This window comes from Mastacembelus armatus, chromosome 6 (genome assembly GCF_900324485.2).
Source record: "Mastacembelus armatus chromosome 6, fMasArm1.2, whole genome shotgun sequence".
Taxonomy (NCBI): Eukaryota; Metazoa; Chordata; class Actinopteri; order Synbranchiformes; family Mastacembelidae; genus Mastacembelus; species Mastacembelus armatus.
Genome location: NC_046638.1, coordinates 8552776 through 8578942, shown reverse-complemented (window position 1 = coordinate 8578942; position 26167 = coordinate 8552776). Strand labels below are relative to the sequence as shown.

At 41.1% G+C, this 26167-nt stretch overlaps 3 protein-coding genes across 4 annotated transcripts; all 3 read left to right on the top strand.

Moving 5' to 3' along the window:
* Positions 1-909: 909 nt before the first annotated feature.
* LOC113133082 (transcription factor 12-like) lies at positions 910-10385 on the top strand. Its single transcript, XM_026311631.1, has 13 exons — positions 910-1067; positions 3512-3611; positions 4351-4493; positions 4582-4705; positions 4792-4862; positions 5230-5326; positions 5451-5524; positions 6057-6233; positions 7028-7145; positions 7256-7409; positions 8589-8818; positions 9096-9261; positions 9394-10385. The coding sequence occupies exons 1-12, from the start codon at positions 999-1001 to the stop codon at positions 9227-9229; spliced, it is 1491 nt and encodes a 496-aa protein (XP_026167416.1). The 5' UTR covers positions 910-998; the 3' UTR covers positions 9230-9261; positions 9394-10385.
* An 828-nt stretch (positions 10386-11213) lies between these two features.
* On the top strand, positions 11214-21458 carry LOC113132381 (cingulin-like protein 1). Of its 2 annotated transcripts, none has more exons than XM_026310378.1 (19): positions 11214-11306; positions 12855-13865; positions 13963-14030; positions 14750-14855; positions 14963-15058; positions 15155-15303; positions 15789-15930; positions 16040-16252; positions 16363-16569; positions 16658-16762; positions 16945-17097; positions 17293-17463; positions 17686-17838; positions 18638-18727; positions 19542-19625; positions 20104-20228; positions 20470-20578; positions 20688-20851; positions 20962-21458. In XM_026310378.1, the coding sequence occupies exons 2-19, from the start codon at positions 12882-12884 to the stop codon at positions 21038-21040; spliced, it is 3198 nt and encodes a 1065-aa protein (XP_026166163.1). In that variant the 5' UTR covers positions 11214-11306; positions 12855-12881; the 3' UTR covers positions 21041-21458. The 2 variants fall into 2 exon arrangements, with proteins under 2 accessions (XP_026166163.1, XP_026166162.1); XM_026310377.1 differs by having other exon boundaries at positions 13936-14030.
* A 227-nt stretch (positions 21459-21685) lies between these two features.
* Positions 21686-25501, top strand: aqp9a (aquaporin 9a). The gene is made up of 6 exons (XM_026311411.1): positions 21686-21814; positions 22058-22184; positions 23222-23359; positions 23549-23667; positions 24384-24601; positions 24946-25501. Exons 1-6 carry the CDS (start codon positions 21713-21715, stop codon positions 25148-25150), a joined length of 909 nt encoding a protein of 302 aa, XP_026167196.1. The 5' UTR covers positions 21686-21712; the 3' UTR covers positions 25151-25501.
* The last annotated feature ends 666 nt before the right edge of the window (positions 25502-26167 follow it).

The window sequence follows — 26167 nt, the reverse complement described above, 5'->3', positions numbered from 1 at the left end:
CCAATGTTTTTTTTTTTTTTTTTTCCACTATTATAAAATACAGAGAATAGCACACATGTAAAGGATATCAACTTATTCTGTTTACAGGCAGTTAAAGTATTTCAACCTAAGCATTTTAGGCAGTTGATAATGGGAAATTATTCAGAATAACATTAGTTGTTCATTGGCACATTCAGTAGGTCAATGTGACTTTGAGCACCAGGCCAGCAGACAGTAGGTTTTATGTCAAACAAGAAGTCTGACTGTTGTTCATTAGCAGATTACCCAGACAGACTACTGTATAAATAACCTTTAAACCAGCCCGGGAGGAGCTTGCCACGCCGCACGTGTCTAAAAACTAAGACTTGGTTCTATTTGTAAATGTAGGTCAGACACAGGTATGGTATCCTCTGTTTACTGGAAACCTCTACCTCTGTCTAACAGGAGATAATCATCATAGTGTCATCACAGCTCGCTGATCTTAAGGAGGCATATGTGATTTTACACCAACTACCAAAGGCATAGGATGACACCTGGATTACAACATTTGTAACCCATGCTTCTTTTTTTGTTTGTTTTGGTGAAGGTGTTTTGGTCATGAGTGGGTGGGGAATTCCCTGATTATTACAATTTTGTTTTTAAGATGTCACTTTGCATGAACAGACTCCATAAATTTCAACACACTGAACACTAAACACTAGTGCCTAAATATGTTTTACATATAAAAAAAAATTCTCTAATGAAATTAAAAAAAAAAAAAAAAATGATGTGTGATAATATACTGGACCAGACTTATAGTACAGTAATAGCATGGATCCTTGGCCACCCCCTCTCTGCTGCCTGGAATGGTCCGGCCCTGATTTGCATAAGTTGTCTGCGGGTAGCTGCATGACCAGCAGGGGTAGGTTAGGGGAAAGAGTGCATGTGGACCATATACACATGAGTAGAGACACCGACAGAAGAGCTGTGTGTGGACTATACTGTGAGCCTGGACTCTTGCTCTGAACCTAGACAGAGTTATGTACTGTGCTCATCCTGTCTCTGGCACAGGCAACAACTCATTGATGTATTGCTACAACATGAAACCAGTGAGTATATTCATATTTATTTATTTATTTTTTATTGCCTCAGTGGTTGCATGACACTGTCAGTGTGTTTGGTGATGCTGCTGTTGGACTCTGAAATTGTCCTCTCAAACATTGTGCTCGTTTGTTTGTTGACTCCCATAATTCATTTCCAGTTTTCCAGCTTTATCTGTTCACAGTGGTTGAATAATGTGTCCTCTAACAGATGTGATGCAAAACATTTTTAATATTAAGAAATCCGTCATTTGTTGCAATTTTACTTACGCAGTCTATATGAAATTCAGGAGTAACGTCATTAAATCAATGGATATACCTTTAAATAAGGGGAAATGCTTCCTACTGTGTACAAAACATGTTGAAATACATATTTGCTTTATCTGGCTGTTTTGCATGGGTGTGTTTCTGTGTTTGTGAGTGAGAGAGAGGGATACAGACCTTTGTGTTTTAAAAGTGTGATGTTTGTAGTTTGTAAGCCTTGATCAATTGTGTCCATATCAGAAAAACCTATTCTTGTTTAACTTCAGTGTTTGCCACTCAGTGGAGTTAATGCAAGAAGTGCAAGAGTTTGTCTTGCAGTCGCCTGGATGACTGAGAATATCGACAGACTGAAAGAGTTTGTATAAATATTACAGGGCTTAAAATTTTAGTAAGTTGCACATTGGATTTGTTTTTTTTTTTTTGTTTTTTTTGCCTTTCTGTTAAACCAATGTTCTTTGCAGAGTTTACATAAGAATTGACATTTCTCACATTATGAATCAAGATAATCCACAAATCCCATCATTCATTATTCCCCCATGCACAGCACCTACAATAATGTTATTAATCAGTTAGTTAAACTGGAACTACTTTCTTGCTCGATGTTAAAATGCACCGGTGAGACTCATGCTTCCTGTTAGCTGAGCACCATGTAGTCAAGCCTAGCAGCGAAAAACATCTTGACATGAAGCAGATTGCTGCTATTTCTATTTGATTTAACCCTGCTATGTTGGAGCAGTCCCTCCACCACTGCAGCCATTATCAAAGGGAGCTTTGATCTCTGTGAGACTAACCATATCCAGACATCGTGGATCACAGAGGCAGAAAATTGGTTGCATGTGGCTTGTGGCTGGAGTTGGCCATGGTGGAACACAGGCCCTGAATAGCAAGTTGATATTTCACTCATCTATCAGCATAATGCTGTGTACACTGACAAAGGGAAAACGCTGTTGCTGCTTTTTTGTTGAAGTTTACATGGATTTCTTTATTAAAATAACTTTCATGAAATTTAACTGATACATAACCAAACAGGACACATGCTCATCATTATTTAAAACAGATGTGAAGGCTTTATAGTATTTGAACACCCACTCTAACCCTTAATTGTGGTCTTCATTTGCTAAAAAAAAAAGTCCCTTATCATTTGTGATGCCATGATTGATGGGTCCTAAATCAATACTATGCTAAAAGAGGATGCCATGGTGACGGCCCCTCTCCAGCGGGGGCCAGAGAGGGCGTGCTGTGGCGGGGGTGTGACCATTATTAACGGGTCGCCTGCTATGCTGATGGTAAGGAGGACAATTGGCTTTATCCTACGCCATATGCTGCCCATGGCGGCTCAGACGGGCCCAGTGTCGGCAGGGGCTCCTCTGTTTGGCCTAGCCCACAATCACCATGGGACTCATGCCAGCCAGGGTCACGGCTGCATGTGTGTGTGTGTGCTTAAGTGTGTGTGTCTTTGTGTGTGAGCCTGTGAGTGTGCTTGCACAAGCATACTCAAGAGAGTCTTTAATAGCCTGCTTTACAGAACTTGTCGTCCGGGTAACTGACACCCCATTGATGCTGCACAGGGAGGTTTATTTTCATTTCCTGGGGCACATCAAAGCAATCGAGGGAGGTGCAGGTGCAGCCCAGACCTCTTGGTGTGTTTGAGTGAGCGAGCATGTGTTGGTGTGTTTTTTTGTGCATATGTGCGGTTTGTTGCGCTGCACTTTACAAGTAAAAGAAAAAAGAGCATAAGCTGAAGGTGTCTACACAGATTGATCTATTTGTTATTTACAGTATTTTGTTTTGTGCAGGAGAGGATCATCAGGGCGAGAATAAGTTCTCTGTTTGGTTTCTTTCTGAGGACAAAAACATGAGAAGGCCTGTAATTCAATTTTGTTGGGGAGGGAATTGTATCCCACTCTTCTGAAGTCAGCCGAACCTGATCATGATTAGGGCAGGGATTTCTCATGGTGAATGGTTCCTAAATCCGGATGAGGAGGTGCATGGATCTGCAGCTTATGGATTATCGCAATAGCACTAAGTGTGCATCAGCTCTCTGCTTTGTTTTATAATACTGTTGCTCTAGCTCACTGTACTCGTGACTTTGAGTCGGTCTGACTGGTTTAAAATCATACAGACACATAGAAAGTTTGCGTAGATGTACAGTATTGGATGGTTCACACTTGTTTTTTTTTTTGTTTTAGGTATATGGGCAGTCTCCCACTATTGACGACATCAACCAGAACTCATCTTCACATGCATCAAACAAGGCCCCCAGCAATGTGTTTGCAAGCACATTCTTTGGTGAGCTCAAATAATCCAGAATAAATTTAAATGAATCTAGCAGAGTGATGGTCACTGTAATGACAAAATGTTTTCTTTGGTTCAGTTTTTATCCAGATATTATATTACTTTCATATGTATCACATAGGAACATATACAGACACTATATGAATTTTTAAAAACACTAAAACCCGAGTGAAAGCCCTGATTTCTAAATGGGCAACAGGGATATATTCTGAAGCTAAGTTCATTTTCAAGGTCCATGAAATCACATAAATTACCGTGGCCTAATTAAACAGAGTGATTACGCAACATTAGAAATAATTAACCATAAAATAAAATTAAACAAAACAAGACCAAGGTTCTACAGGCACATTAGTGGGTCTCTGTGGCTCGACTGACATGCTGCTGTGGTCACAGTGACAAGGCTGGCATGCAGATGTTTAGATATATGTCAACCATCTTTATTTAGTGTGTTAACACACATATTTGTGAATTAGTAGTAAATGCAAAGTGCAGCCGAGGCTGTGGAGGACCATTATTTTTCAGTTATTTGGTCATAAACCCAAACTTTGACTTGATCATTGTATTTCAGGGTCAGGAAGGTGTTGCAGTTGTTGTAGGAGCACCAACTTGCATAGTGATCCATTAAATAATTGTCTGTCTAGTCTTCACTAGTTACACAGGAACTGCATGGCTGGAATGGCTGCTTGAGATTGTGTTCTCGTACAGCCTATAACATATCGTTCTCCGTTTTTAGAGGGCATGAGCAATTCACCCGACATCTGGAATGCAGTAAATGGGCTGAACCAGCAGGGCTATGAAGGTGCACTGGGAGCAGCCACAACCCACCAAACACAGTCGGGGAGCTACGGCGGCCTGCCACCACCCCACAATCACCTGGTGAGATTTACCTTCAGCACCCTGGATGTTGACAACACAGCCCTTTGTGACCCCTGTGGATTTAACTGTGCATTTACTTACTGTTTAGGACTACTCTTCACATTCAGTGATGGCTGCTGATATGAACAGGGGTCTCCCGCCCATGTCCACCTTTAACTGCAACAATACAGCATCACGCACTCCGTCAGTCAACACCTCAGATAATTCAACAGGTGAGGAAAAGGAGTAAACACTTGTCTGCTGTTTAGCTCAGGTCTGACTGCCCTTTGTTCTTAAATTTAACGATGCTCTTTTTCAGTCTCAGGAAGCCAGAGAACTGTGTCAGGAGGGTCACAGACAGGCGATACCTTGGGCAAAGCTCTGGCCTCTGTAAGTATGCACCACCTCAATCCCATTAGAGCGACTCATCTATGTCATGTTATGTTCAAACAGTCAGAGCAGAGCATAAAACCAAGCCCTGAGAGCCCCAGTGGTAAAATGCAAAAAGGAAATATGCCAGTAACAGGCTAGTGCATAATAATGACAGGCCACTCTCGTACTGCTGGACTTTTTATTGGCTGCTGACTAGTAAAATGAGCAGAATTGATGAGTTTAGTTCAGGTTCCAAAGGCTGTGGCAGCAGCTGTAAAACCTTACGCAGAAATGACAAGTTGTGCTTTTAAAATGATCCATGCCCTGGTCCCACTAACCCCCCCCCTTTCTCTCCCTCCTTTGCTCTCTCTCTGTCTGCTGCCAGATTTATTCCCCTGATCACACCAGCAGCAGCTTCCCCTCTAGCACGTCCACACCAGTGAGGTCTCCATCTCCACTGCCAAATGCAGCTGAACCTGCAGGTAAACTGGAGTAAAAGATGCTCAGAGAGAAATATATGTCATTTTTGCATATAAAAAACCCTTCATGTTGTTTTTATTTTTTATTTATTTATTTATTTATTTTGTTGTTGTTATTTCCTCCCAGGTACTAACATGTGGCCCCGGAGTTCAATTCAGGCACCGGTCTCACCACATTATGAGTCTTCACTTATATCAATGGTAAAGACCTAATTTAATGTCACTATATATCCTTATGGTTTAAGTGACTTATTCACACAGATGGGTATGGACGAAAGATTACGAGCATGAAGAAAATAGCAATATAATATGAATGAAAAAAAAATAATTTGCCTGTTATATCAATTTAAGAGAGTAGCTCCTGAGCTAACATCCAGAAGGGATTGCTCAGAGCTACAAAAGAGAAAACTTAAAAAATAAACCTATGCTAAGCTAAGCTAACACATACATGGTATTGATGTGTATATGTGACACTTGGCAAGAACATGAATAAACATATTTCCTCATGTTCAGCTAATGCTCTAAGGTTAAGTACAAATCACCTTAGACTTATATGACTATTGTTGTCAAAACAGAACACAAAACAGCTGGTTTTTTTGTTATCTAAAATATTTTCTTTTAGAGTATGAAATATCTCCTCTTTATTTAAGAAGATATTAAAAACTGTTCTTATTGCCAAAAAACACCACAAAAAAACATTCAGTTTTAACTTTGTCTCTCCTGGCACTTGCAGTCTCTGGTGGAAGACCGCCTGGACAGACTGGACGATGTAATCCACGTCCTGAGGAATCATGCTGTGGGCCCGACGGTCGGTCTGCCCACTGACATCCACGATCTGCTGAACCAGACCCATCACAGCCACCCTGGCTCCGCCAGCACTCTACCACTCACCTGCCACCCTCCAACCATGGTTAACAATCATTACTTTGAAGTATTTAAGGAAAGACAGGGCAGTGTGTATGGAAATTCCATGTTATGTGTGTGTGTCTGTGTGTATGTGTGCTGGTATTCAGTTTCAGGAATTTTCCATCCGCTATGTCTGCATGTTTTCCTCATATGAAGGTTGCTGTCCTTGAAATAGGAAACTGAGCACAATGGGAAAGTGCTGTGAAGTGTTACCCTTGTATGGAGAGCATACAGTATGTGGGGACTGTATTTCCACTGTGGGCTGATGGGGGATGTCGGCATCGTGCACTTCCATTCTGACATGTTTCCCTCTCAGCGGACCAAGGGGATTTTAACCCAGCTGGAGTGGAAGTATATGGAGGGGAAAGGGGTTTTTAGTCTAATCCCTTGAGGGAGGGGAGTATTAGATTCTCTCACTTTTATTTTTTTCCAAAGGATATGTGGGCTAGGGGTGAATCATTCCTGAAGAGAATTAGGGGTATGTTTAGGGAGTATATAGTAGTTTTAAGGAAAGGATTAAGATTGTCAGAGATTAAACTAATTCTGTAGAGCGAGAGATCTGCTCGAAACATTGCTGGAAAATGAGAGGGCAGATGTTGGTTTGTGTGATTTATTTGTCATCGGTTGGATCTAAGAGTTGTATCCTGGCTGAGCCGTACTTTTTTTGCCTTAGAAAGATTTATGGAGCCGCAACATCCTTCACACTCAACATTTAGAGGGTTCTGGTGCTGAATTTTCAGCCGATGTACTGTGAACACACGAATAACATCCTTATCTCTATCTTTGTGTGTCATAAAGGTCGAAGCTGTCAGCATGAACAACAATCACTCAGGCTTCCAGAACCGCACGCAAAATGGCCACCCTTACCCAGCTAGACAGAGGGCTACACTTCAGCCAATGCAAGGTGGAGGTAGAGGTGAGTTCTTTCATCTGTCTGCTGCTCTGCTCCTGTATTTCACCTCCTTTATCTGTAGTTTTGAGCCTTTTAGACTCTACAATTTGTCAAATTTTTGTGATCTCCCACAGGAGTCCTGGGAGTTCAGGGTAATTTGGAGCTGAAGCTGGAGAGCGGGGAAAGGGAAGAAATGATGCACACCAATCACAGTCACAGCTCCGACAGCCAGAGATCGGACGAGGAGAGTGAACACAGAACACAGGGAGAAAACAGCACGAGGAACAGGTGAATACAAACGCTGTCCTGCTTTGCACACTTTGCTGAAAAGCTAAAAAAAAAAAAAAAAAAAACTGCCCCAGACTTATTGTGCTGACTGCATAACAGATTTCCACATTATAGTCTCTCATTCAAACACAATATTCACACCTTCTTTCCATTTGGTTTGACAAATTTAAAATACTGTCAGACCTCCCGCTGTGAAGGACAGCTGTGTCCAGGCCAGCCTATTTAGCCCCACCTCATATTTCTTCTTCATGTTGTATTAAGTCACATTGAATTTAAAGAGGAAAATAGAAGAATAGGAACAGCTGCCAGGACATACAGTAGCCTACAGTACTCAATAAAGACATCATGGTAAGTCTTTATACTATTCCCTCACATCTAAAATTAAGAGTGAAATATCAACAGTCCAAAACCAAAACACATTCAAACTACAGAAATGTAAAAAAAAAAAAAAAAAAAAAAAGCAACAATCCTCAGATTAGAGAAGTTGGGGACAGAGAATGTTGCAAGTGATATTGTTGTTGTGCTTCATAAATTAGTGAAATGCTTAACCAAAATAATTACAGATACATTTTCTGCTGATAACTAATGGATTTATTGACTAAGTGTGCTATTAAATGAGCCATTGCAAAAATGATTTAAAACAACACTGTACATCATGAAGGTTTTACAGGTTAGTGTGTATGTCCTGGTGTCTTTAGTTTCAGAAGGCACAGAGACACTTTCCATGAGCTCTGAGCATGTTGGCTTTTTAGTTTGATCTATAACCTAGTTGAGGGGTATTGTCGATGACTTCCAGCCATGACTTTTCTGTTGAAACATTGTTTTTTTTTCTTTTATTAAAACTGAATTTCTAAAACTTGTCTTATAGATCAACTATTAATTTATAAATGTGTGACGGATAACAAAGACCTGTCAATGTGCTGTGTGTCACAGAGCAAATGAGTCTATGATTGACCTCGTGAGATTCTATAACATGACATAAGCTCAGTGACCAGCAGAGGGCAGGGAAATCCACAGTATAAGTTCCCACAGTCCTCCTGAGTGAAATCCATTAAAGGTTGCAGTTGAATCCACTGAAGCTTGAATATCAGCTGTGCATGTTAATCTATTATTTTAAAATATGCAGACCATTTATCAACAGCATCATCTGTATTTTCACTTCCCCTGGTGTTGTTGTAGTATCCATGAGGATGAGGATTTGAGCCCGGAACAGAAGGCCGAACGCGAGCGCGAAAGGAGAATGGCCAACAACGCTCGTGAACGTCTGCGTGTCCGGGACATCAACGAGGCCTTTAAGGAGCTCGGCCACATGTGTCAGCTGCACCTGAAGAGTGAGAAACCACAGACCAAACTGCTGGTGCTGCACCAGGCCGTGGCCGTGATCCTCAGCCTGGAACAACAAGTGAGAGGTCAGTGCATTGGTGCAGCAGGGAGGCAGGAGAGGCTACGTGTCCTTTGTCATCAGAGAAATACAAAGATGGCGCCTTGTGCCTCTGTCAAGTTAAATAACAGACAGTGGAAATAAGGTTGCGCGTTAGTGTGGGAGAGGTTTCAGTTTATACAGAGTGAACAATCTATATTTTTAGCTTTTGCTGTAATTGACCACTTGTAGGCAAGGCATGTAAATCCACACCTCTTTGGTTTCATTGTTTAGTCAGATTCTAACCTGTGTGTTGAACCCCACAGAGAGGAACCTGAACCCAAAGGCAGCATGTCTGCGAAGGAGAGAGGAGGAAAAGGCGTCTGCAGTCATGACTGATCCACATCTCGCTTTTCATCCCAGTCTGACAGACCCAGCAAACCCTCTGGGCCACCTCTGAGCATCTAGCAACTACATGGAGTCCAACATCAAGTATTTAACACTTTATAATTTGATATGAGTGATTAGTAAATATGCAAATATTTCTGTTTGGATGTAAAGTATATTTAGGAAGACCTCTTCAAAGTTCAGTAATTATTAAAAATGTCTTGTTTTGATGTCCAGATGTTGAGGGACGATCATCCCAGGAACACCCAGCTGTTTTTGGATGTCCATCATTTTCTCCTGAATTTGGACCAGAGTGGAAAGGTCGACCTCTCTGATTGTAAAGTGTGATGAACAATCATCTTCTCACTTCCCAAACGGACTTCTGACTTTGTGCCTAAACCTTACTTGTAACAGACAAATGCATTGTAAGCTGCAAATGTTTTGTACATATTTTGTATATTTATTGTTTATCTTTCTGTTTGAATATATCTGAATGGATGAAATTCAGTGGGGTTTTCATCTGAAGTTTGATTTTGGCAGAGCCAGACATATTTCTGACTGACTTTTACAGTGTATCACTATTTACTAGATCCACTCATTATTTCCACTGAGCTCAGACGACTGACATTCCCACATCTGTGTGTTCAGACAACAGATTTCATTTATCCTGTGTTATTGTGTGTGTGTGTGTGTGTGTGTGTGTGTGTGTGTGTGTGTGTGTGTGTGTGCGTGTGTGTAAGTATTGCAGGAGTTTGACCATTCTGTGAATGAACAGATCTCCAAGAATGTTCTTTAACGTGTGGGCATCATATGTTATTTGTATATTTGTGTTATAGCACTGTTAACAATAAGACACTCAACTGAAACACTGGTGGACAGAAATGATCTTCTTCTCAGTGTATTTACTGCTCTTCAGATGTAGTCAAAGCTCTTTGCATGTTTGAGTTTTTGATAGAACATCTCATTGTTTTTCTAAGTTATATAACTTATCTTTTCTACAGATATTGTGAAGTCCATGCGTTTGTCATCCTGATTTTCCACAAGACACATTTTTTTGTGCAGTTTTGCTAGATGTAGCCACAGTTCATGCTCTGAGCAATACAGTATTACAGAATAGTTAACGTCTTGTTTGCTTATCACACTGCTGAACGGAAAATAAATAATCTTAAATACTCCTATCATAACGTGTACAGTATGTGTACAATTTGAAGTAGCCAACAGGCATGTGTCAAAATGATAATGTAGCAATAAATGTCTTTTTTTTTCAATTGGTTTTAGTCTGTGCATTTTTTAATATAGCCTGTAGCAGAGGTTACGACACATATGCACACGAACACCTACTGCAGCTTTGAAATTCCAACCTTTAATTTGAAACTTGCTATAATTCAGTGAAGAGTAAGTAACAGTTTCACAAAAAGCCTAAATACATGGTATTGACTTATCACAGAACACAAAATAAATGTACGAAATTGTAATCTTATAAAGTAGAAGTTTATAATAAGGTATAAAACATATCAAAGATTCACTGGTGTTATTTATTTAAGACCTAGATGAACATACACTGACAATGGCCTTCACTGTGCGTTGTGTTCAACTTTAAAACTAAAATATGGGCCATAGGCTTAGGCCTTTACAGTCCCTATATTCTGAGTGAATGAGAAAAAGTAGTATTAAGGTTCATTAAAGGTACAGAACAGGCATTACTTATTGTTCCAAGTATTTTTATATGGCCAAAAATATGTGGAGGGTGTGTTATGACTATACTACATGATGATAATGCCTCAAACAGGCTACAGTGAAGAGGTCAAACGTGCATCGGTCTCTTCGGGTGTCTTTGCAGGTTTATGGGAACTTTTAACTTCACTTTGTACTTAAATAGACAAACCAGCACACGCAGTTTAGGACTAGAGATTTAAAATCAGAATATCACAGTGTGACAGATGGTCCTAATACTCTCATCACTCATAATTACTACCACATTAATACGCGACAGAAGATATAGAACTAAGCAGCTTGAATATCTGACACAGGGCAGGCAGTGAACGCCTCTCCGAGCGGGTCAGAGTGCCCGGGCGGAGGCAGGAGCAGCCTGAGCGCACAGAGGCGGAGAAGGAGGAGGAGGACTCGGCTTCAGATCCGACACAGAGCGGGTAAGTTTCACCTCAGCTCGAGTTCTTTTAAACACACATTTACTTAAACTAAGGAACATGTTACTGATACTGTGGAGACGTGTAGTGTGCGACCTGTGTGAGTTTAAGTACCATCATGCACTTTTTAACTTCTCTGTTCCACTTTCACTTCATCTGTTATTTTCCTCCTGCAATACTTAATGTGACTGATGTTTAGCGTTACGTACCTGGATTGTTTCAGTAACTGCAGGAGAGAATATTTGTTTAAAGTTAACAGGGAAGTTCATCAAATAAAATAAAAAAGTTTTTTCAGCGTTTAAAGAGATGAAAAATAACAATTCCCAATGATATATTGACCAGAAATAGGAACTTTTTACAAACTTAGAAAAATATCTTCTGCTAATGTCTAATATTACACTTATACAGGGCATAATCTGAACATAGTTCATTTGGTTAACAGCTTAATGAATCATTTAGGTTTTGAGAACATTGTCTATTGTTCTCTTCCTTCAGGAAGCTTAACTGCTTTGTTTGTTTTGTTTTTGACCAAGTTTCTTTTTCAAATTCATAAATTGCCCCTTAACTTGACAGTCACACTTTTAATGCTGATGTTATTAAAGTTAGTAATCAATGGACTGGGTGATGAAACAGTCTGTTTGAGTAAAAGCACAAAGTGTAATGTGGATTTTCCACAACCTGGCAACCCCAAAATTAGTCCTATTCTTTTGACTTCTGGCTGATTGTTAGGGATAATGTTGAGCATTACAAAAGTAAGGCCTCAAAAAAGTGTTTTAATTTGAAAATGGTGATCATTAAAACCTTTCAAGTTTAAGGCTGTGGACCGTTGTTGCGTGTCACCTCCCATCAGTTCCTGTCTGCTCTCTAATAAAAGCACTAAATTCCCCCAAACAGTTAATCTGAGTAGACATTTAGGTGAATTTAAGAAAGTCAAGTATCTTCTAGAAGCCTACTTGATGTTTAGAGTTTATAACTATAAAGAATGAATAACTATTCGTAATGTCAACTTACTTTTAATAAATGAGCTGCAGTGTGTAGTGTTATTAGTTGTAGCAGGCGGGATGTTGCTCTTTTACTAAAGTACCATTTGGTCTCCTGAACAACACCTCTTGTGTCCTCGTGGTTCAGTCTCACAGTGACATATCTGTCAAACAAACGTTTTTTTCTTCAAGTGTTATACCGTGAAGTGGGTGACGACACCTCAGAGACCTCGGCCAGTTGTGATCGTCATGCAGTTGTCCCAGTTTCATTTGTACAATAGTGCACTGTCATTAACGCACAGAGAGAGCTGTGTATTGCACAGCAATATCAGGCTCTTGTTAGCAGTCATTTATTGTCTTTATTGTGGCTGAGTGCAGCTGTATGAGGAGCTGCCCGGGTGTCTGTCAGTGCGTCGAAATGAGGCGCCGACCCTGCTCCGTTGTTTTGTAAACAGCAACACCAGCTCTATCGACCTGATGCCTCAGTTTTATATTCCACTTTTTGTGCAGTATTAGTCTCATTCAGTGTCATATTTTAACACAGGTGTCTGTTTTTTTTTTTTTCCACCAGTTTATCTGTTGATCTAGTGGAGTCAGGATGGAGTCACACAGACTGAACAGCCCTCTTGACGTCAGGATGCAGAGGAGCCACGTTCAGCAGCACAGTCCCAAAGGGAACCGGGACAGTCTGTTTGGAGTGATGGTTAAAGTTCAAGGGATTAAAGGGCAGCCTTATGTGGTCCTGAATACGTCTGGCCAGGAGAACCACAGGGATATCTCTGTTATCACTCACCAGGCCGGGTACAACCCGGGTATGGTGAGGAGGTCTGTGGATGAAAGATACTCTCCATGTGAGGCACAGAAGACTGCAGCCTCCTCCATGTTTCATTTTCAGAAACACCCAGAGATCCTGAGACCTTATGACCCTAAAAGCAACAATCTGAACCAAGTTCTTCCTTCACAAACAGCCTCAGTTGCACAACCTGGTCTGCTAAACACCGGCATTATTCCTCAGACATCCCAGACTGCTAATGTTACCAAACCCAGAATCCCACTACCAGCTGATAGACCAGAGGAAGACCTGGGGGCGTTGGTCCGGAACAAGGCACTTCCCTCAGGGAGACACATTCCTGCGAGGTCCCCAAACTCAGTGGACACAGAGTCAGTCATATCCGTGGGGAAACTCATAAGCCAGTTTAACAGCAGCCACCAGAGGGGACGTGGTGGCCCAAGGAACAGGCTGGACCCAGAGCAGTGCAGAAGGTCACGCAGTGTAGACAGTAGTCGGACCTCAGACTCCTCATCATCCTCCTCTTCCTCCAGTAGAACCTCATCCCTGAAAGGCATCAGGGGGGAGACACCTGATGGGATATATCCTCCTGGGTCAGCCAGGGCTCGACTCCTTGGTGGAGAGGCCACTTTGGCAAACAAGAGGCATGAAAGCAAGACCAGCACACTGCTCAAAGTTGGAAAAGAGATGCTGTCTCCACAGCCTACAAAACTGCTCCACGAAACAGAGAAACCATCCAAATCCACATCATGTAGTGACCAGACTGATGACTCTGATGAAAGAGACACACAGGTAATGAGATTTGTTTTCGAGCGCAGTTGTCAATTTAAAGTTTGTATTAATGCGTATATTCTCTAACCAGGTCACTCCTGATCTTCTGAAAGGACAGCAAGAACTTCCAACAGATCCCAGTGAAGACACAGCAAAACAAATTCTGCTCACATACCTTAAGGATGGGTAGGTTCCCCTCAGTATTCAGCACCTTTAGTTAACAGAAGTATGGTTTGTATTTGTTCTCTTGCTGACAGATGAAAAAATTCACCAGCATTTTTGTTTCTGTGACTGTACAAACTACAGTCAGCTTGTAGTTAGTGTAGTTTAGTATAATGGCAAGACTTTACACTATAAACAAGTTAAGGTGATTTATATAAGGAAAGGCAATGCATTGATCAATCTTCTCATCTAACTTCTGGCAAGAAGGAAAATAAGGATATGTCCCAAAAAAATTGTCCTGCTCCTTTAAAGGTCTGATAAATCAGTTTGAGTTTGCACTTTTAGCTGAAGCTCCAGTAGTGTGTAATGTAGTCAGATAAGGGGTTGTTGCCCCAGCTGTGTGTTCTCAAACACGTAGCAGTAAGGAATGCAGCAGATGATAAAAAAGCTAAATCACTGGGAATGTTTTTTTTGTTTTTTTTTAAGATCCACAGCAGCTATTTCCAAATGTGTGTTACAGTAGAGCTAATATTTCTTTAAAAACCAGTGTTCACCAAAAGCAGATTGAGTGAAAGTCCTTATACATTTTCTCCTCTGGATATCAAAAGCAAAACAAACCCACAACACTCAGAGACATCGACTGGCTTTTTTTTTTTGTTTTTTTTTGTCAGATTTATTTTTTTATTTAATCTCATCATTGCTGCACTTCAGTGTGGTTGTGAAACATTTCTCTTGTTTCCCAGCACAACTGATGATGACTCCACCACTCAGAGGAAGGTCAACCTGCTGCTTGAGAGGATCAACAGGCTCAAGTGGAGAAGCGCTGAGAATGTGGAGGAGGAGAAAAAAGTGAGTGTTGGGATGAGCCTGTTTGCCTGTGTTGATAGTTCGCCCTGTTTTTACATCTTTGCTTGAAACTCCTATTGCGTTTTCTTTTTTCTTTTTCGGATATGGAGGATTATGCAGCTGAGGTGAAGCAGTTGCAGGAGAAACAGGCAAGACTGGAGAGAGAAGTGTCGGAGTTAAAGCAAAAACTGGAAACTGAGATGAAGGTGTAGTGCGGTCACATTGTGTTGATTGACCTCTAAATCACTCACTTCTGGCTTCATTTTACTGATAATGTTCACTTTTGTTGTTTTGTTTTGCAGAATGAAAAGACTCTGGCCAAGGCCTGTGAGAAGGCCAGGATAGAGAAGAAGAAACTTCAGGAAGAGTTGGCCAAAAGTCAGGCAGAACTTTCCAAACTCAGGGACAGACTGGCTGAAATAGAGGCACAACTACAGTCCACCAAACACGAGTAAAGATTTGACCTGAAGTTTAAATAAATATAAATGTATTGTCTTATATTAACTCTGCAGAGGTTAAGATTTATACTTACCATACAGACATGAGAGTAGTGTTAGCGTTCTTTAAAATGTAGAACTGTTCCTTTACTAGAAGTCTAGTGCCACAGAAGAAAGTATATTAGAGAACTTTATTAGGTGTTTTCCATTGATAGCAAATGAAGCAGGTATGAAATACAGGACTCAGGACTAAATACCCACACACTTGAGCTGAATGATATGTTTCATCTTTTAAACTAAGCCTCTGCTCATAGTCTTAGGCCATCTAAGTGTACTGGGCTGTATTATCCTATGGGTCACATGCCTGTGCTTGTGTGTGATCAAGTGATTCTTTTGTGTTGTTCTAGTACTATACAGACCCCCTTTTTTAACAGACGTCTTTCCTCAATATAATATAGATAAATATCTGTTTGTCTTTCCTGCATATTTCTGTTTTCAGGCTGAGTCAGATGAAGGTGGAGAGAGAAAGATCCAGGACTGAGATGAAAGACCTTCAGCAGCAGCTCTCTGAGATGCACGATGAACTGGACCAAACCAAGAAGGCAGAGATGATAAATACAGAGAAACAGGTCCTTCTGAAGGTAAATGAAACCAGGTGTAGAATATGTACTTCACAAATGCACAGCAGCTGTAGAGCCTCTTGACCAGACTTGAGTTAGTGATGTAGCGTTAATGATGGATGTCTGTCAGGACATGGCACAGCTGCGTGTGGAGCTTCAGGAGATGTTACAGGTGAAAGAGGAGCAGGAGGAGGTGCTGGGCTGCCGGGAGAAGGAGCTCAGTGCTCTGAAGGATGCCCTCAAAGAGGAGGTGGAGAGCCACGATAAATACATGACGTCTCTGAAGGAAGAATATGAGCAGGAACTTGAGAAACTGCTTCGTGATTTAGAGCTGGCTAAAGAGGTATGACATGATGAAAACCATAAATTTATTTTAATTTCTTTTTATTTTCCAAAAGATAAAATGTAATTTATTTTGTCTCTCATTTTTTATTACCTCATCGTGTCTTTTAGAGCAATGCTTTGTTGACTTATAAGAAGGTCCAGGCAGAGGAGGACAGGGGCTCAGCTAAGGTGCAGCTGAAGGAGCTGGGCCTGGAGAGAGATCAGCTGCGAGGAAAGGTGCAGGAACTCAACAACAAGCTGGATCAGGTGACTCAGGCAATCCAGGAAGCTAAAACCACAGAGAGACTGCTGGAGCAAAGAGCAAAGCAGCTGGAGGTAGGAAGAAGGTGTAACCACATTTGGAGAACTGATATAATCTGCCATTTAATATACATTCTTGTTTTTTCTTTGTTTTGTTACTCAGAGGGAAAAGCAGCAGGTTGAGGAAATGCTAAAGGAAGTGAAGAGGAATGAAGAGGAAATGTGTCAGTCCAACCAGTCACTGCTCACCAGGCTGGAGGATGTGCAGGTAAAGGGAAGTGGCTGTTCGCTTTACAGACACTGTTTTCGATGCTAACTATGTGGTCCAGGTATCTAACGTGTGTATCATGTGACCATAATGTCTTTTACCACATGTCTCTTTCCAAAAGGGGAACAGCTTTACAGGTTTAAAAATTCTCACTCCCCCTTTCCTTTGTTTTTGTCTTCCAGAGTAAGTTGACTAAACTCAATCATGAACACAGGGACCTGAAAGAGAAGCTCAAGGAGGAGAGGAAACAGGTCGAGGAACTGTGGAAGACAAAAACTGAACTGGAGGATGAGAGAAGGCTGCAGGACCGAACTGTGGAGCAACTGCAGAGGAAGGTAAGATGTGGACCAAGACTATTTATTAGGCCTTATGGGAACGTTCACCACTGTCGGAGCCAAATGAGAGGTTCAAATCAGCTGTCCTAACCCCGAAGCCACTTGAGATAAACAGAAATAGGTGATACTTCCTGTGCTTGTATGGTTTCTTTCATCCACCCAAAGAGGTCTCACTTTGTTTATCTGTCTGATCAGATGAATAGCATCATGGAGGAGTGTGAGGCCTCTACAGACGTACTGCAGAACCAGGTTGACGAGGCCAAAGAAAAGAGTCAGAGGGAGTTGGCCGAGCTGCGGAGACAGCTGCAGGAAAAGGGAGCAGAGCTGGAGAAATCCCGACAGGCAGCCAAAAAACTGCAGGAAGAGGTGTGGCTCTCATTGTCTCTGTGATTCATTAGCATATTAGCAACAGTGTGTCACTAATAAAATAAAATGGAAATGGAAAGCATGAAAAGGAGTTATTTCTGAATTTTTTATTTCTGTTTAATTCAATGTTTTATTAATAATGTCTGACTGACCACTGGCCCAACGCCAGTCGATGCACGTTGTTGCATCTGAAGTTTATTCTGTGGTCTGCTCTGTGTTTAGCTGCTTCCCCTGGAGGAGGATGTGCGGCAGTGTCGCAGGGAGCAACAGGAGGCCCAGCACAGGGGCCAGCAGCTGGAGCAGAGGGTGGAGGAGCTGGAGGAGAGGAATGCAGCCGTGACAGAAGAGAGAGAACGGCAGGTCAAACTCATGCAGGTAAACATCTTGGGAACTTGCATTCAGGAAACTTATTGAATTAAGTTTAAAAAGGCTTCTCCTTTGCATTAACACAAGTAAATGAGTGCTTCTAAGCAAAAAGAGTGTTTACACTAGCTTCCACCTACAGTTGCTGATAAATACATTGACATATACTCAAAGGAGCATAATGGAGCATGTCCTATAAACCGTTTGTTTTTATTGTATTAGATATTGTTATTGCTGAAGCCCTAAGCAGAAACATGTCACCATAGGAAACACCCATTCCAACATACTGTATTGAATGTTTTGAAATGCTCAGGTGCCAGTATTTGCATTAACTTGCTCCTGTGAGCTATACGGGTGCTAAAAGGAGCCATGGCAACAATATCTCACAGCTCAGCACTGTTTTTCCTGCTGCTGACAAAACACTGACACCGGTGCACTCACTGTTGACACTGCGCGTCGACTGAGGAAGCGCATGTTTACTGTAAGAAGTCATCGGACCTGTCTGGGTGTTATCGGGAGTCTGCGTTCGCTTTTTAAACCTCCTTTCCACTGGCGCTCATATCAATACAGGAGTGGAAAAATTGTACACCTTAAATTATTACAGGTTTTACCAAAGGGATTATTTTTGTCTGAATGCATCCTTCCCACCATATATTATTAACCAATACTTCTTTTCTCTGATCAGAGTCAGTTTTCTTACCATATCCTCTGTGGACCTATTGTTCATGCTCTATGTAGTTGTAAACATTGCTATGCGGCGTAATATAAATTAACACTGATGATGGTTTGACACAGTTTTCTTTCCTCTCAGGGACGTATCAGCCAATTGGAAGAAGATCTGAACGATGAGCGCAGCAGTGCTGATCACCTGATGGAACGGTTAGACAAAACAAAAGAGCAGGCAGGTTTACTCCTTCATTGTCTTTGCTTTTTTTTAATTTTTTTTTTTTTATACACAACGCTCATTTTGTATTTGCTAACATTCATTAATTTCCCCAATTATAAAGAGACATCCCATTAGTGATGGAATTATGTTCTGTCTCAAGCTTGAACACCCAGCCCCACATCTGTTTTTATCATAAACAGATGTTTGGGTCTGTTTTTATGATAAACAGATGTAGGGCTGGGTACTCAGATAATCCTTTAGACTCTAAAAGCTTCTGATTGGTCAATTCAGACCACCCTATGCTAAGTTATGTTTCTGAACACTTCATAACTGCACTGAAATATGATTCAATGCCTCTGACTTCATATATGTTTCTTCAGCTCTGATTCTGTCAGAGGAGCCTCACATCCTCTGTTTCTGTAAAGTAGGTCAACATTCATGGGACCAAAATGTTGCAGACTAATTGACACAGAACACTGTTTTTGGGTGCTGTGCGAAGACAAAAAAAAAAACAAAACAGCTAACTATTGTGAGCAGCTATTCACACTCCCTTCACTGGGCCTCTGGATGTTATTAGAGACGATAGAACATTTAGATCTCATGTAGCCACTCAGACCAGACAGCATTCCCTCTGGTTTTGGGAATTAAGCCAAAGATCTTTAATTTAACCTGAAACATATCAAGTGCAAGCTCATATTTAGCTCCATGGTTAGAAATAATTAGTGGTCCAGTGCCCACATGACTAGATATTTATGATATTCTCTTTATGTATCTTATGACCGAAAGGTAAAAACTGTGTTTCTGTCTTTCTTTGTTGGTTGTGTGTCAGATGGATCAGATGAGGAATGAGCTGATGCAGGAGAGAGCAGTCAGGCAGGACCTGGAGTGTGACAAGACGAGCCTGGAAAGACAGGTACTGACCCCCGACCTCTCACGCTGCTTCACTGGACAACAAACCGGAGTTGAATGTTTTCTGGCAGAAAATATCATGGAGACCATATTCAACTAGCTGTTATCACATGACTGAATTAAGGTCATGATTAGTCTACTCGATAACAGCTGACTGTCTATGGAAACTGAAAAAAACTCCATACCCCGAAAAGGCCACGAATGAGATGTGGCTGTAAGCTATGAACAATTCAAAATAATGGACCTTAAGAGTTAAGAATTTTTGTCAAATGCTTAATAATGAAAACTGAAGCTCAAAATAGTTTAACAGATTTTATTGAGGTGATTAACACCTCAGAAAAACGCAAACAAAATCAAGTAAGTTAATCGCTAAGTTTATGATTAAATTAACTTCTAAATAGATTTTGTGATGTTGTTGCCTTTTCCAATGAGTGTCTTTAAATTTGCCTCCTTCATGACATTTTTTTAATCCCCTTTGTCAGAATAAAGATCTGAAGAGCAGAGTGACTCATCTGGAAGGGTCACAGAAGACCAACCAGGATTCACTCGTCTCCAAACTTAACAGCCGCATCCAGGAGCTGGAGGAAAGGTTGCAAGGTGAAGAACGGTAGGCGATTGCACATCATTATTATTACTTACAGACACAACTGTGCACAGGGTTTGTGTTTACTAGTGTAGAAAAACACTTTGGGTAACGTCTCCTGCAGAAACTCGCCGAAACTGTCAGGCAGTGAACCCACTCATGTCACTTTCCCTGTGCTTGTAATAGTGATAGTAACACACTGGGAAGGTGTTGAGTTACAGGAAGCTGCAGTAATGATGTGATCTCTTGGTGCTGTTGCCCTTAGGGACAACAACAGCTTGCAACAAGCGAACCGTAAGTTGGAGCGCAAGGTGAAGGAGATGATGATGCATGCGGATGAAGAGCACGTCAACCTTCAGAACCAGAGAGACCAGGTAGACGTCTCTAAACATAGAGAATGAGAGAAGTTATTAAACACTCGGGGAGGGGGATGGGGGCAGTCTTGACTCATGCTTCAGTATCTCACTTCTGTGAACTCTGCAGTTGACTCAGAGGCTGAAGATGGTGAAGAGGCAGATGGACGAGGCGGAGGAGGAGATAGAGCGCCTGGAACACGCTAAAAAGAAGCTGCAGAGAGAACTGGACGAGCAGATCGAGGCCAACGAGCAGCTTCATGGCCAACTGAACGCACTGCGGAACGAGATGAGGTTACCACTCACCTTCTGCTGCTGAGTTTCTGTGTTTCATATTCTGCGTTACATAAATCATGTTGCTCTTTAACTCTAATAGTTTTATTTATTTATTTTTGTATTAACAGGCGGAAGAAGAAATCCCCTCCTCTCATGAAGGTTGTGGAGGGCAATGTGAACAACATGGACAATTTTGATTCTGATTGACTGACTGACCTGTGATGATAACTGTCAATTATGGACTTGTTTAAGAGATGCTGAGTCCTTAAGTTCATAATCCAACATAATTCCTCTAACAACTCAGGTGTGTGGTCATGTTTCTTGCTGTGAGGATCATGGCATCTTGCCAAGGGTGACCTCTTGTGGCAATATCGATAATTACAATATTTGACCAATGGATGTTGATAGACTCTCTTAATTTACTCAATTAATGTTTTTGTTTCCTAAGTTCTTCTGTTGCCGTGTAAATTAATATGGTGCAAACCAGAAATTTAATCAATAAATGTTTTCCCAACATTCACAAATGTCTGTACACCTCAATTACAACTGAAAGAAATCCAACTGTGTGATGTTTTGGTGAATCTGAAAGCCTGTCTGTGACTATATGTATAAATAAAATCTAATGAAAATACTAAGAAAATCGAATTAATCCATTTGCATGCAAAGGAACTGCAAAACGAACCACGCCTGTCAGTCACCCTACTGTGACACGGTGTGTGTTGACAAGTGGAGTGTGATAGTTCAACTGGATCAATGGCTTTTGCCGAATGGGTGCGGTGGGGGTAGAGGTGGAGATGTGACACAAAATGCTCTGATCAACTCCAGAGGTTCACGCTGTTGGACATCTGGCAGTTTGAGCGGCATTTGGTGCAGTGATACATGGAAATACAACACACGAGAAGCATGAGGCAACACTGTGCTCTGAAACACGGAATACTCAAGGAATTCCTGGCAGAATTCCTGGGCACATTTGTCTTGGTTGTAAGTAACACTTGGATGAAAATATGCTTTTTTTTCCCAGCTGAGTTTGATCTGAGTAATAGTGGAAAATCTTTCAATATAAAGCTATTTATACAGTGTACTTGCTTTATGAATGACATTTGAGCTTCTCCTTAAGTCTTCATATCTCTGCATGTAGTTTTTTGGTGAGGTCAAATCAAGATGTTTATGAAATTCCTTTTAGGCGTGAGTAAAAATCTTGTTTTCTTTCTCTCTCTTTGTCAGTTGTTTGGCTGTGGGTCAGTGGCTCAAACCGTCCTCAGTCGAAACACCCTGGGCGAGCCTCTCACTGTCCACATCGGCTTCTCCATAGGACTGATGATGGCTGTGTATGTGTCTGGTGGAGTGTCAGGTAAATATGATTTTGTGAAGTTGTAAACATTTCTGCAGTTTATTTGAGCCACTACACCACTACACATGAGCCACTACACCACTACACATGAGCCACTACACCCAGAATTAATGTATGTAAAACAGCAATTAACTGAATGAGTAGTTATTAGTAGATGCTGCTGAGATCAGTTTCCCTTTCCACTCAAAAACATGAGTTTTAATAATAAAATTGTAAACAGCTCATCATTTGCATATTCAGCATCTCTCCTCCCATATGATCTACTGCTCAACACTACAAACTCTAAAGCACATTAAAATAATTCATCGTTAATAGAAACAAACAACGGCAGAAGATATAAAACAGTCTGACCGCTCCTTTCTCAGTGTTGTAATCTGAACATTGTTACTCATGAGGCTTGCAGCTTGTAATAATAATATAACTTTATGGCTTCCTGTCCAGCCATGTGCCAGCTCCTCAGCGCCACTGTGAGCAGGACTCTCTGCTCAGATTCAATGAATGTTTACTGACCATTGATTTGTTAGTGCACAGCAGCTCCGGGGTCATACATAACCCCGGGCACTAAATGTCCCGCAAACCCCATTGATCATAGGCTACGTTCATCTGTCGGTGACAGAGACCAGACTCATTCCAAATGAGACTGTGGCCTCATCTGAGCAGCAGCTACTTCTAATTCTACATCAAAAGGACCTATTGCATTTTATAAAGACAGATCACTGACAGATTTTTATTATGTTTTTTTAAAAATAAGAGACTGGCAGGATGTGGGCTGGGCTTGAGTTAAAATGAAAACATTAAAATGCTGATTTTTTTTTTTTTTTTTTTTTTTGACTTAACGGTTGAATTTCTAATAAGTGTCCATTACTGTGTCTCTTTGGTCGTGAACACACATAACAAAACCCTGCAATGCCCCGGGGGCTGCTCCCCTTCTGCTGCTTCTCGTAAATGTGACGGTGTCACTGATGATGGAGAGAACATCACACTGCCCCCCCCAACTGCAGCCCCCTTTTCACTCTGTGCTTTGTCTTTGGTCCCAGGGGGCCACGTGAACCCTGCTGTGTCTCTGGCCATGGTGATTCTGGGCAAACTGAAGATCTGGAAGTTTCCCTTATATGTCATCGCTCAGTTTCTTGGTGCCTTTGCTGGAGCGGCTGCAGTCTTTGGATTATATTATGGTATTATGAACTTTATTCTCTTATATTTGTATGTCAAACCATGACGGTTGTTAAGTGGTGAAATAGGACTTAGTGTCTTTAAAGAAACAGCTGTCACATTCAATTCAGTATGTCCATCAGTGTTATATAGTAATGGATAAAAGCAACCAATGCACACAAATACAGCAATTTATTTATTTGTCCTGCCAGACGCTTTCATGGATTTCACCAGTGGGGTCCTAACAGTGACGGGAATCAATGCAACAGGTCACATTTTTGCCTCCTATCCTGCGAGACACCTGTCAATCCTTGGCGGCTTCATTGATCAGGTGAGCTTTTGGCTTTTGCCTTTTGACCCAGTGACTTTCCCTATTTTGTGCACTTCTATTCAGACTCTAAATACTGTGAAGTCGGGCCAGTGGCTAATGCAGGATTGATTGTCCCATTTAGGATGAGGAGCCCCCCCCCCAATCTCTTTTTTGCTTAGTTTTAAGCCTAATGACCCATTTGCTGGAATTCAGTAGAAAGTCAAATTTATACTTAGCAGTCTGTTGATCCAAAAGCAGCGTGACTGTGTTTATGCTAATCTTTCCTTCATTACGTCTATGTGACAGTGCTTTTGAAGTGAGATTGTGGCCCTTAAATACTTTCTGTTTAAATATTTTTTTAGCACTTAAAACCTAAACTAGAAATATACTGAGGTGTTTTAATAGACACGCAGTAAAGGCTCACCACTTAATTGAAAATCTTTTATTTAGGTTTTTTGGGTATGTTTGATGGCACATTAAAAGATATGTACAGATTTGCAGAGACACACTTTATCTACATGTCCTTTGTTACGCAGGTAAAGAGAAGGAGGAAACAGACCTTTTTTTAAAAACCCAATGAAAGATGAGTTTACTTCAAGGAAAAAGAGTGAAAGGAAAATCAAACTGACACTGCAATCGGAAAGTTATCTGTGTTTGTTGTGATGTTTTTTTCAAAGGACTGTGTTTGTCCTGTAAATTCAGCAGTTTATGATGCAGATGACGTTCTGCTCCTACAGGTGGTGGGGACGGGTATGCTGGTTTTGTGCATACTTGCTATCATTGATGGTGGAAACATCGGAGCTCCTAAAGGCATGGAGCCCCTGGCCATTGGCCTGATCATCATGGCCATCGGTGTCTCCATGGGACTGAACTGTGGCTACCCCCTAAACCCTGCCAGAGACCTGGGACCTCGACTGTTCACCGCTGTAGCAGGATGGGGGATGGAGGTCTTCAGGTAAGCAGAGGATCACAGCTATTTGATTTCTAATATGTTTACTGTGTCATTTCTCTAAAGCGCCTGAGTTGAAACTAATACAGACAAATATGTATTACATGTGTCAATGTGGCAATAATCAGTATTTCTCCTGCCTCCAAATCCTCCTGTGGATCCTTTCATTAGTTTTATTTACGGAGATTGTTATTGAAATAAACTGATTAAGACCCAAGCTGTTGACAGAACTATCGTGTTATATGCTCTCAACAGATGCAGTTGATGTTTCGAAATGATCCAGTGAGGGCCTCTGTGTCAGCTTCTTGTGCATTTAGCTCTTTCTTCTTTTTGTACTTTGGTGTTTGCAGCACCGCAGACTACTGGTGGTGGATCCCCGTGGCAGGGCCCATGGTGGGGGGAGTTGTCGCGGCCATCATCTACTACATGCTCATCGAGCTCCATCACCACCATGATGAGACTGAGAAGCCCCACGACGAGGACGAGGAGGAGGAAGACGAGGAGGACGAGGACAGCAGTCTGAAAGACAAATACGAGATGATCGCCATGAGCTAAAACGGACATTAACCTCCAGGAACGATTGGTCAGATTCAGCTGTTGTACTGTCAGCAGAGCTTCGGTCTGTACGGGCAGGCTGCCTCTGTCTTTGGCAAACCCATTAATAGCAGGATAGACTGTAGTTACATTTCTGATTGGCTTTTTGCTCTGCAGAGTCGTGTTTTTTTCTAACAGAGTGATGACAATGTTACAGCTCTCATGGGCCAAAACACTAAATGATAAAATGTTAGGAACAGTTAGAATAGAAAAAACTGGAGCTAGTTGCACAAAATAAGCAGCATGGATGTGATTTCGGTGTAGAAATGCAGAAAACGAACCAACTAAAACCCAAATGAATGCTCGGCTGTCTCCCCTGCGGTTTAATTTTTTAATGTTTTATTTTTAATAAAGACTTGGGAATCTTGGTCTTTGACTTTTAATATATGCCTGCATGTGTTGCAAATATAATATGGTAATTATTAGCAAAAATACCTGGTTTTAATTCAGTCATTTGGAAATAATTGACACTGCAAAAATAGTTTAACATGCTTTGTTCCTTTTTGTCATGTGTTGTATTATTATCTGTATACAACCGTTTTGTTTAGCTTTTTTTTTTTTTTTTGGTTCTAACTTATTTTGTTCTATTGCAAACAAAAATTTCTGTTCATTATTAATATTTGTATTTTGTTCAGTGCTGTTTTGTCTACATTAAAGTTTATACAAATATATATTTCATAAGAGAGATTTCACTTCAGGGATTTATTCCACTTTATTTCTCACTTCTCAGTATTTTCACAGTTATATCCTCATAAATAAATCATCATAAACCTGCTGTGTAGGCTTTAATAGTCTATGTGATAAAGTGCAAGAAGACAGTAACCTCACCAGCACACGTTCATTAGCCTGAGACTGGACACTATGAAGAGATGAAGAGATGGATCATTTGTGTTTAGATGATTGAATTGCAGAGGATGGTGCCTCACAGTGTCAGCTCAGAGCATCGTACTGTGAAATATTTCCTGTATCAGTCGGGTT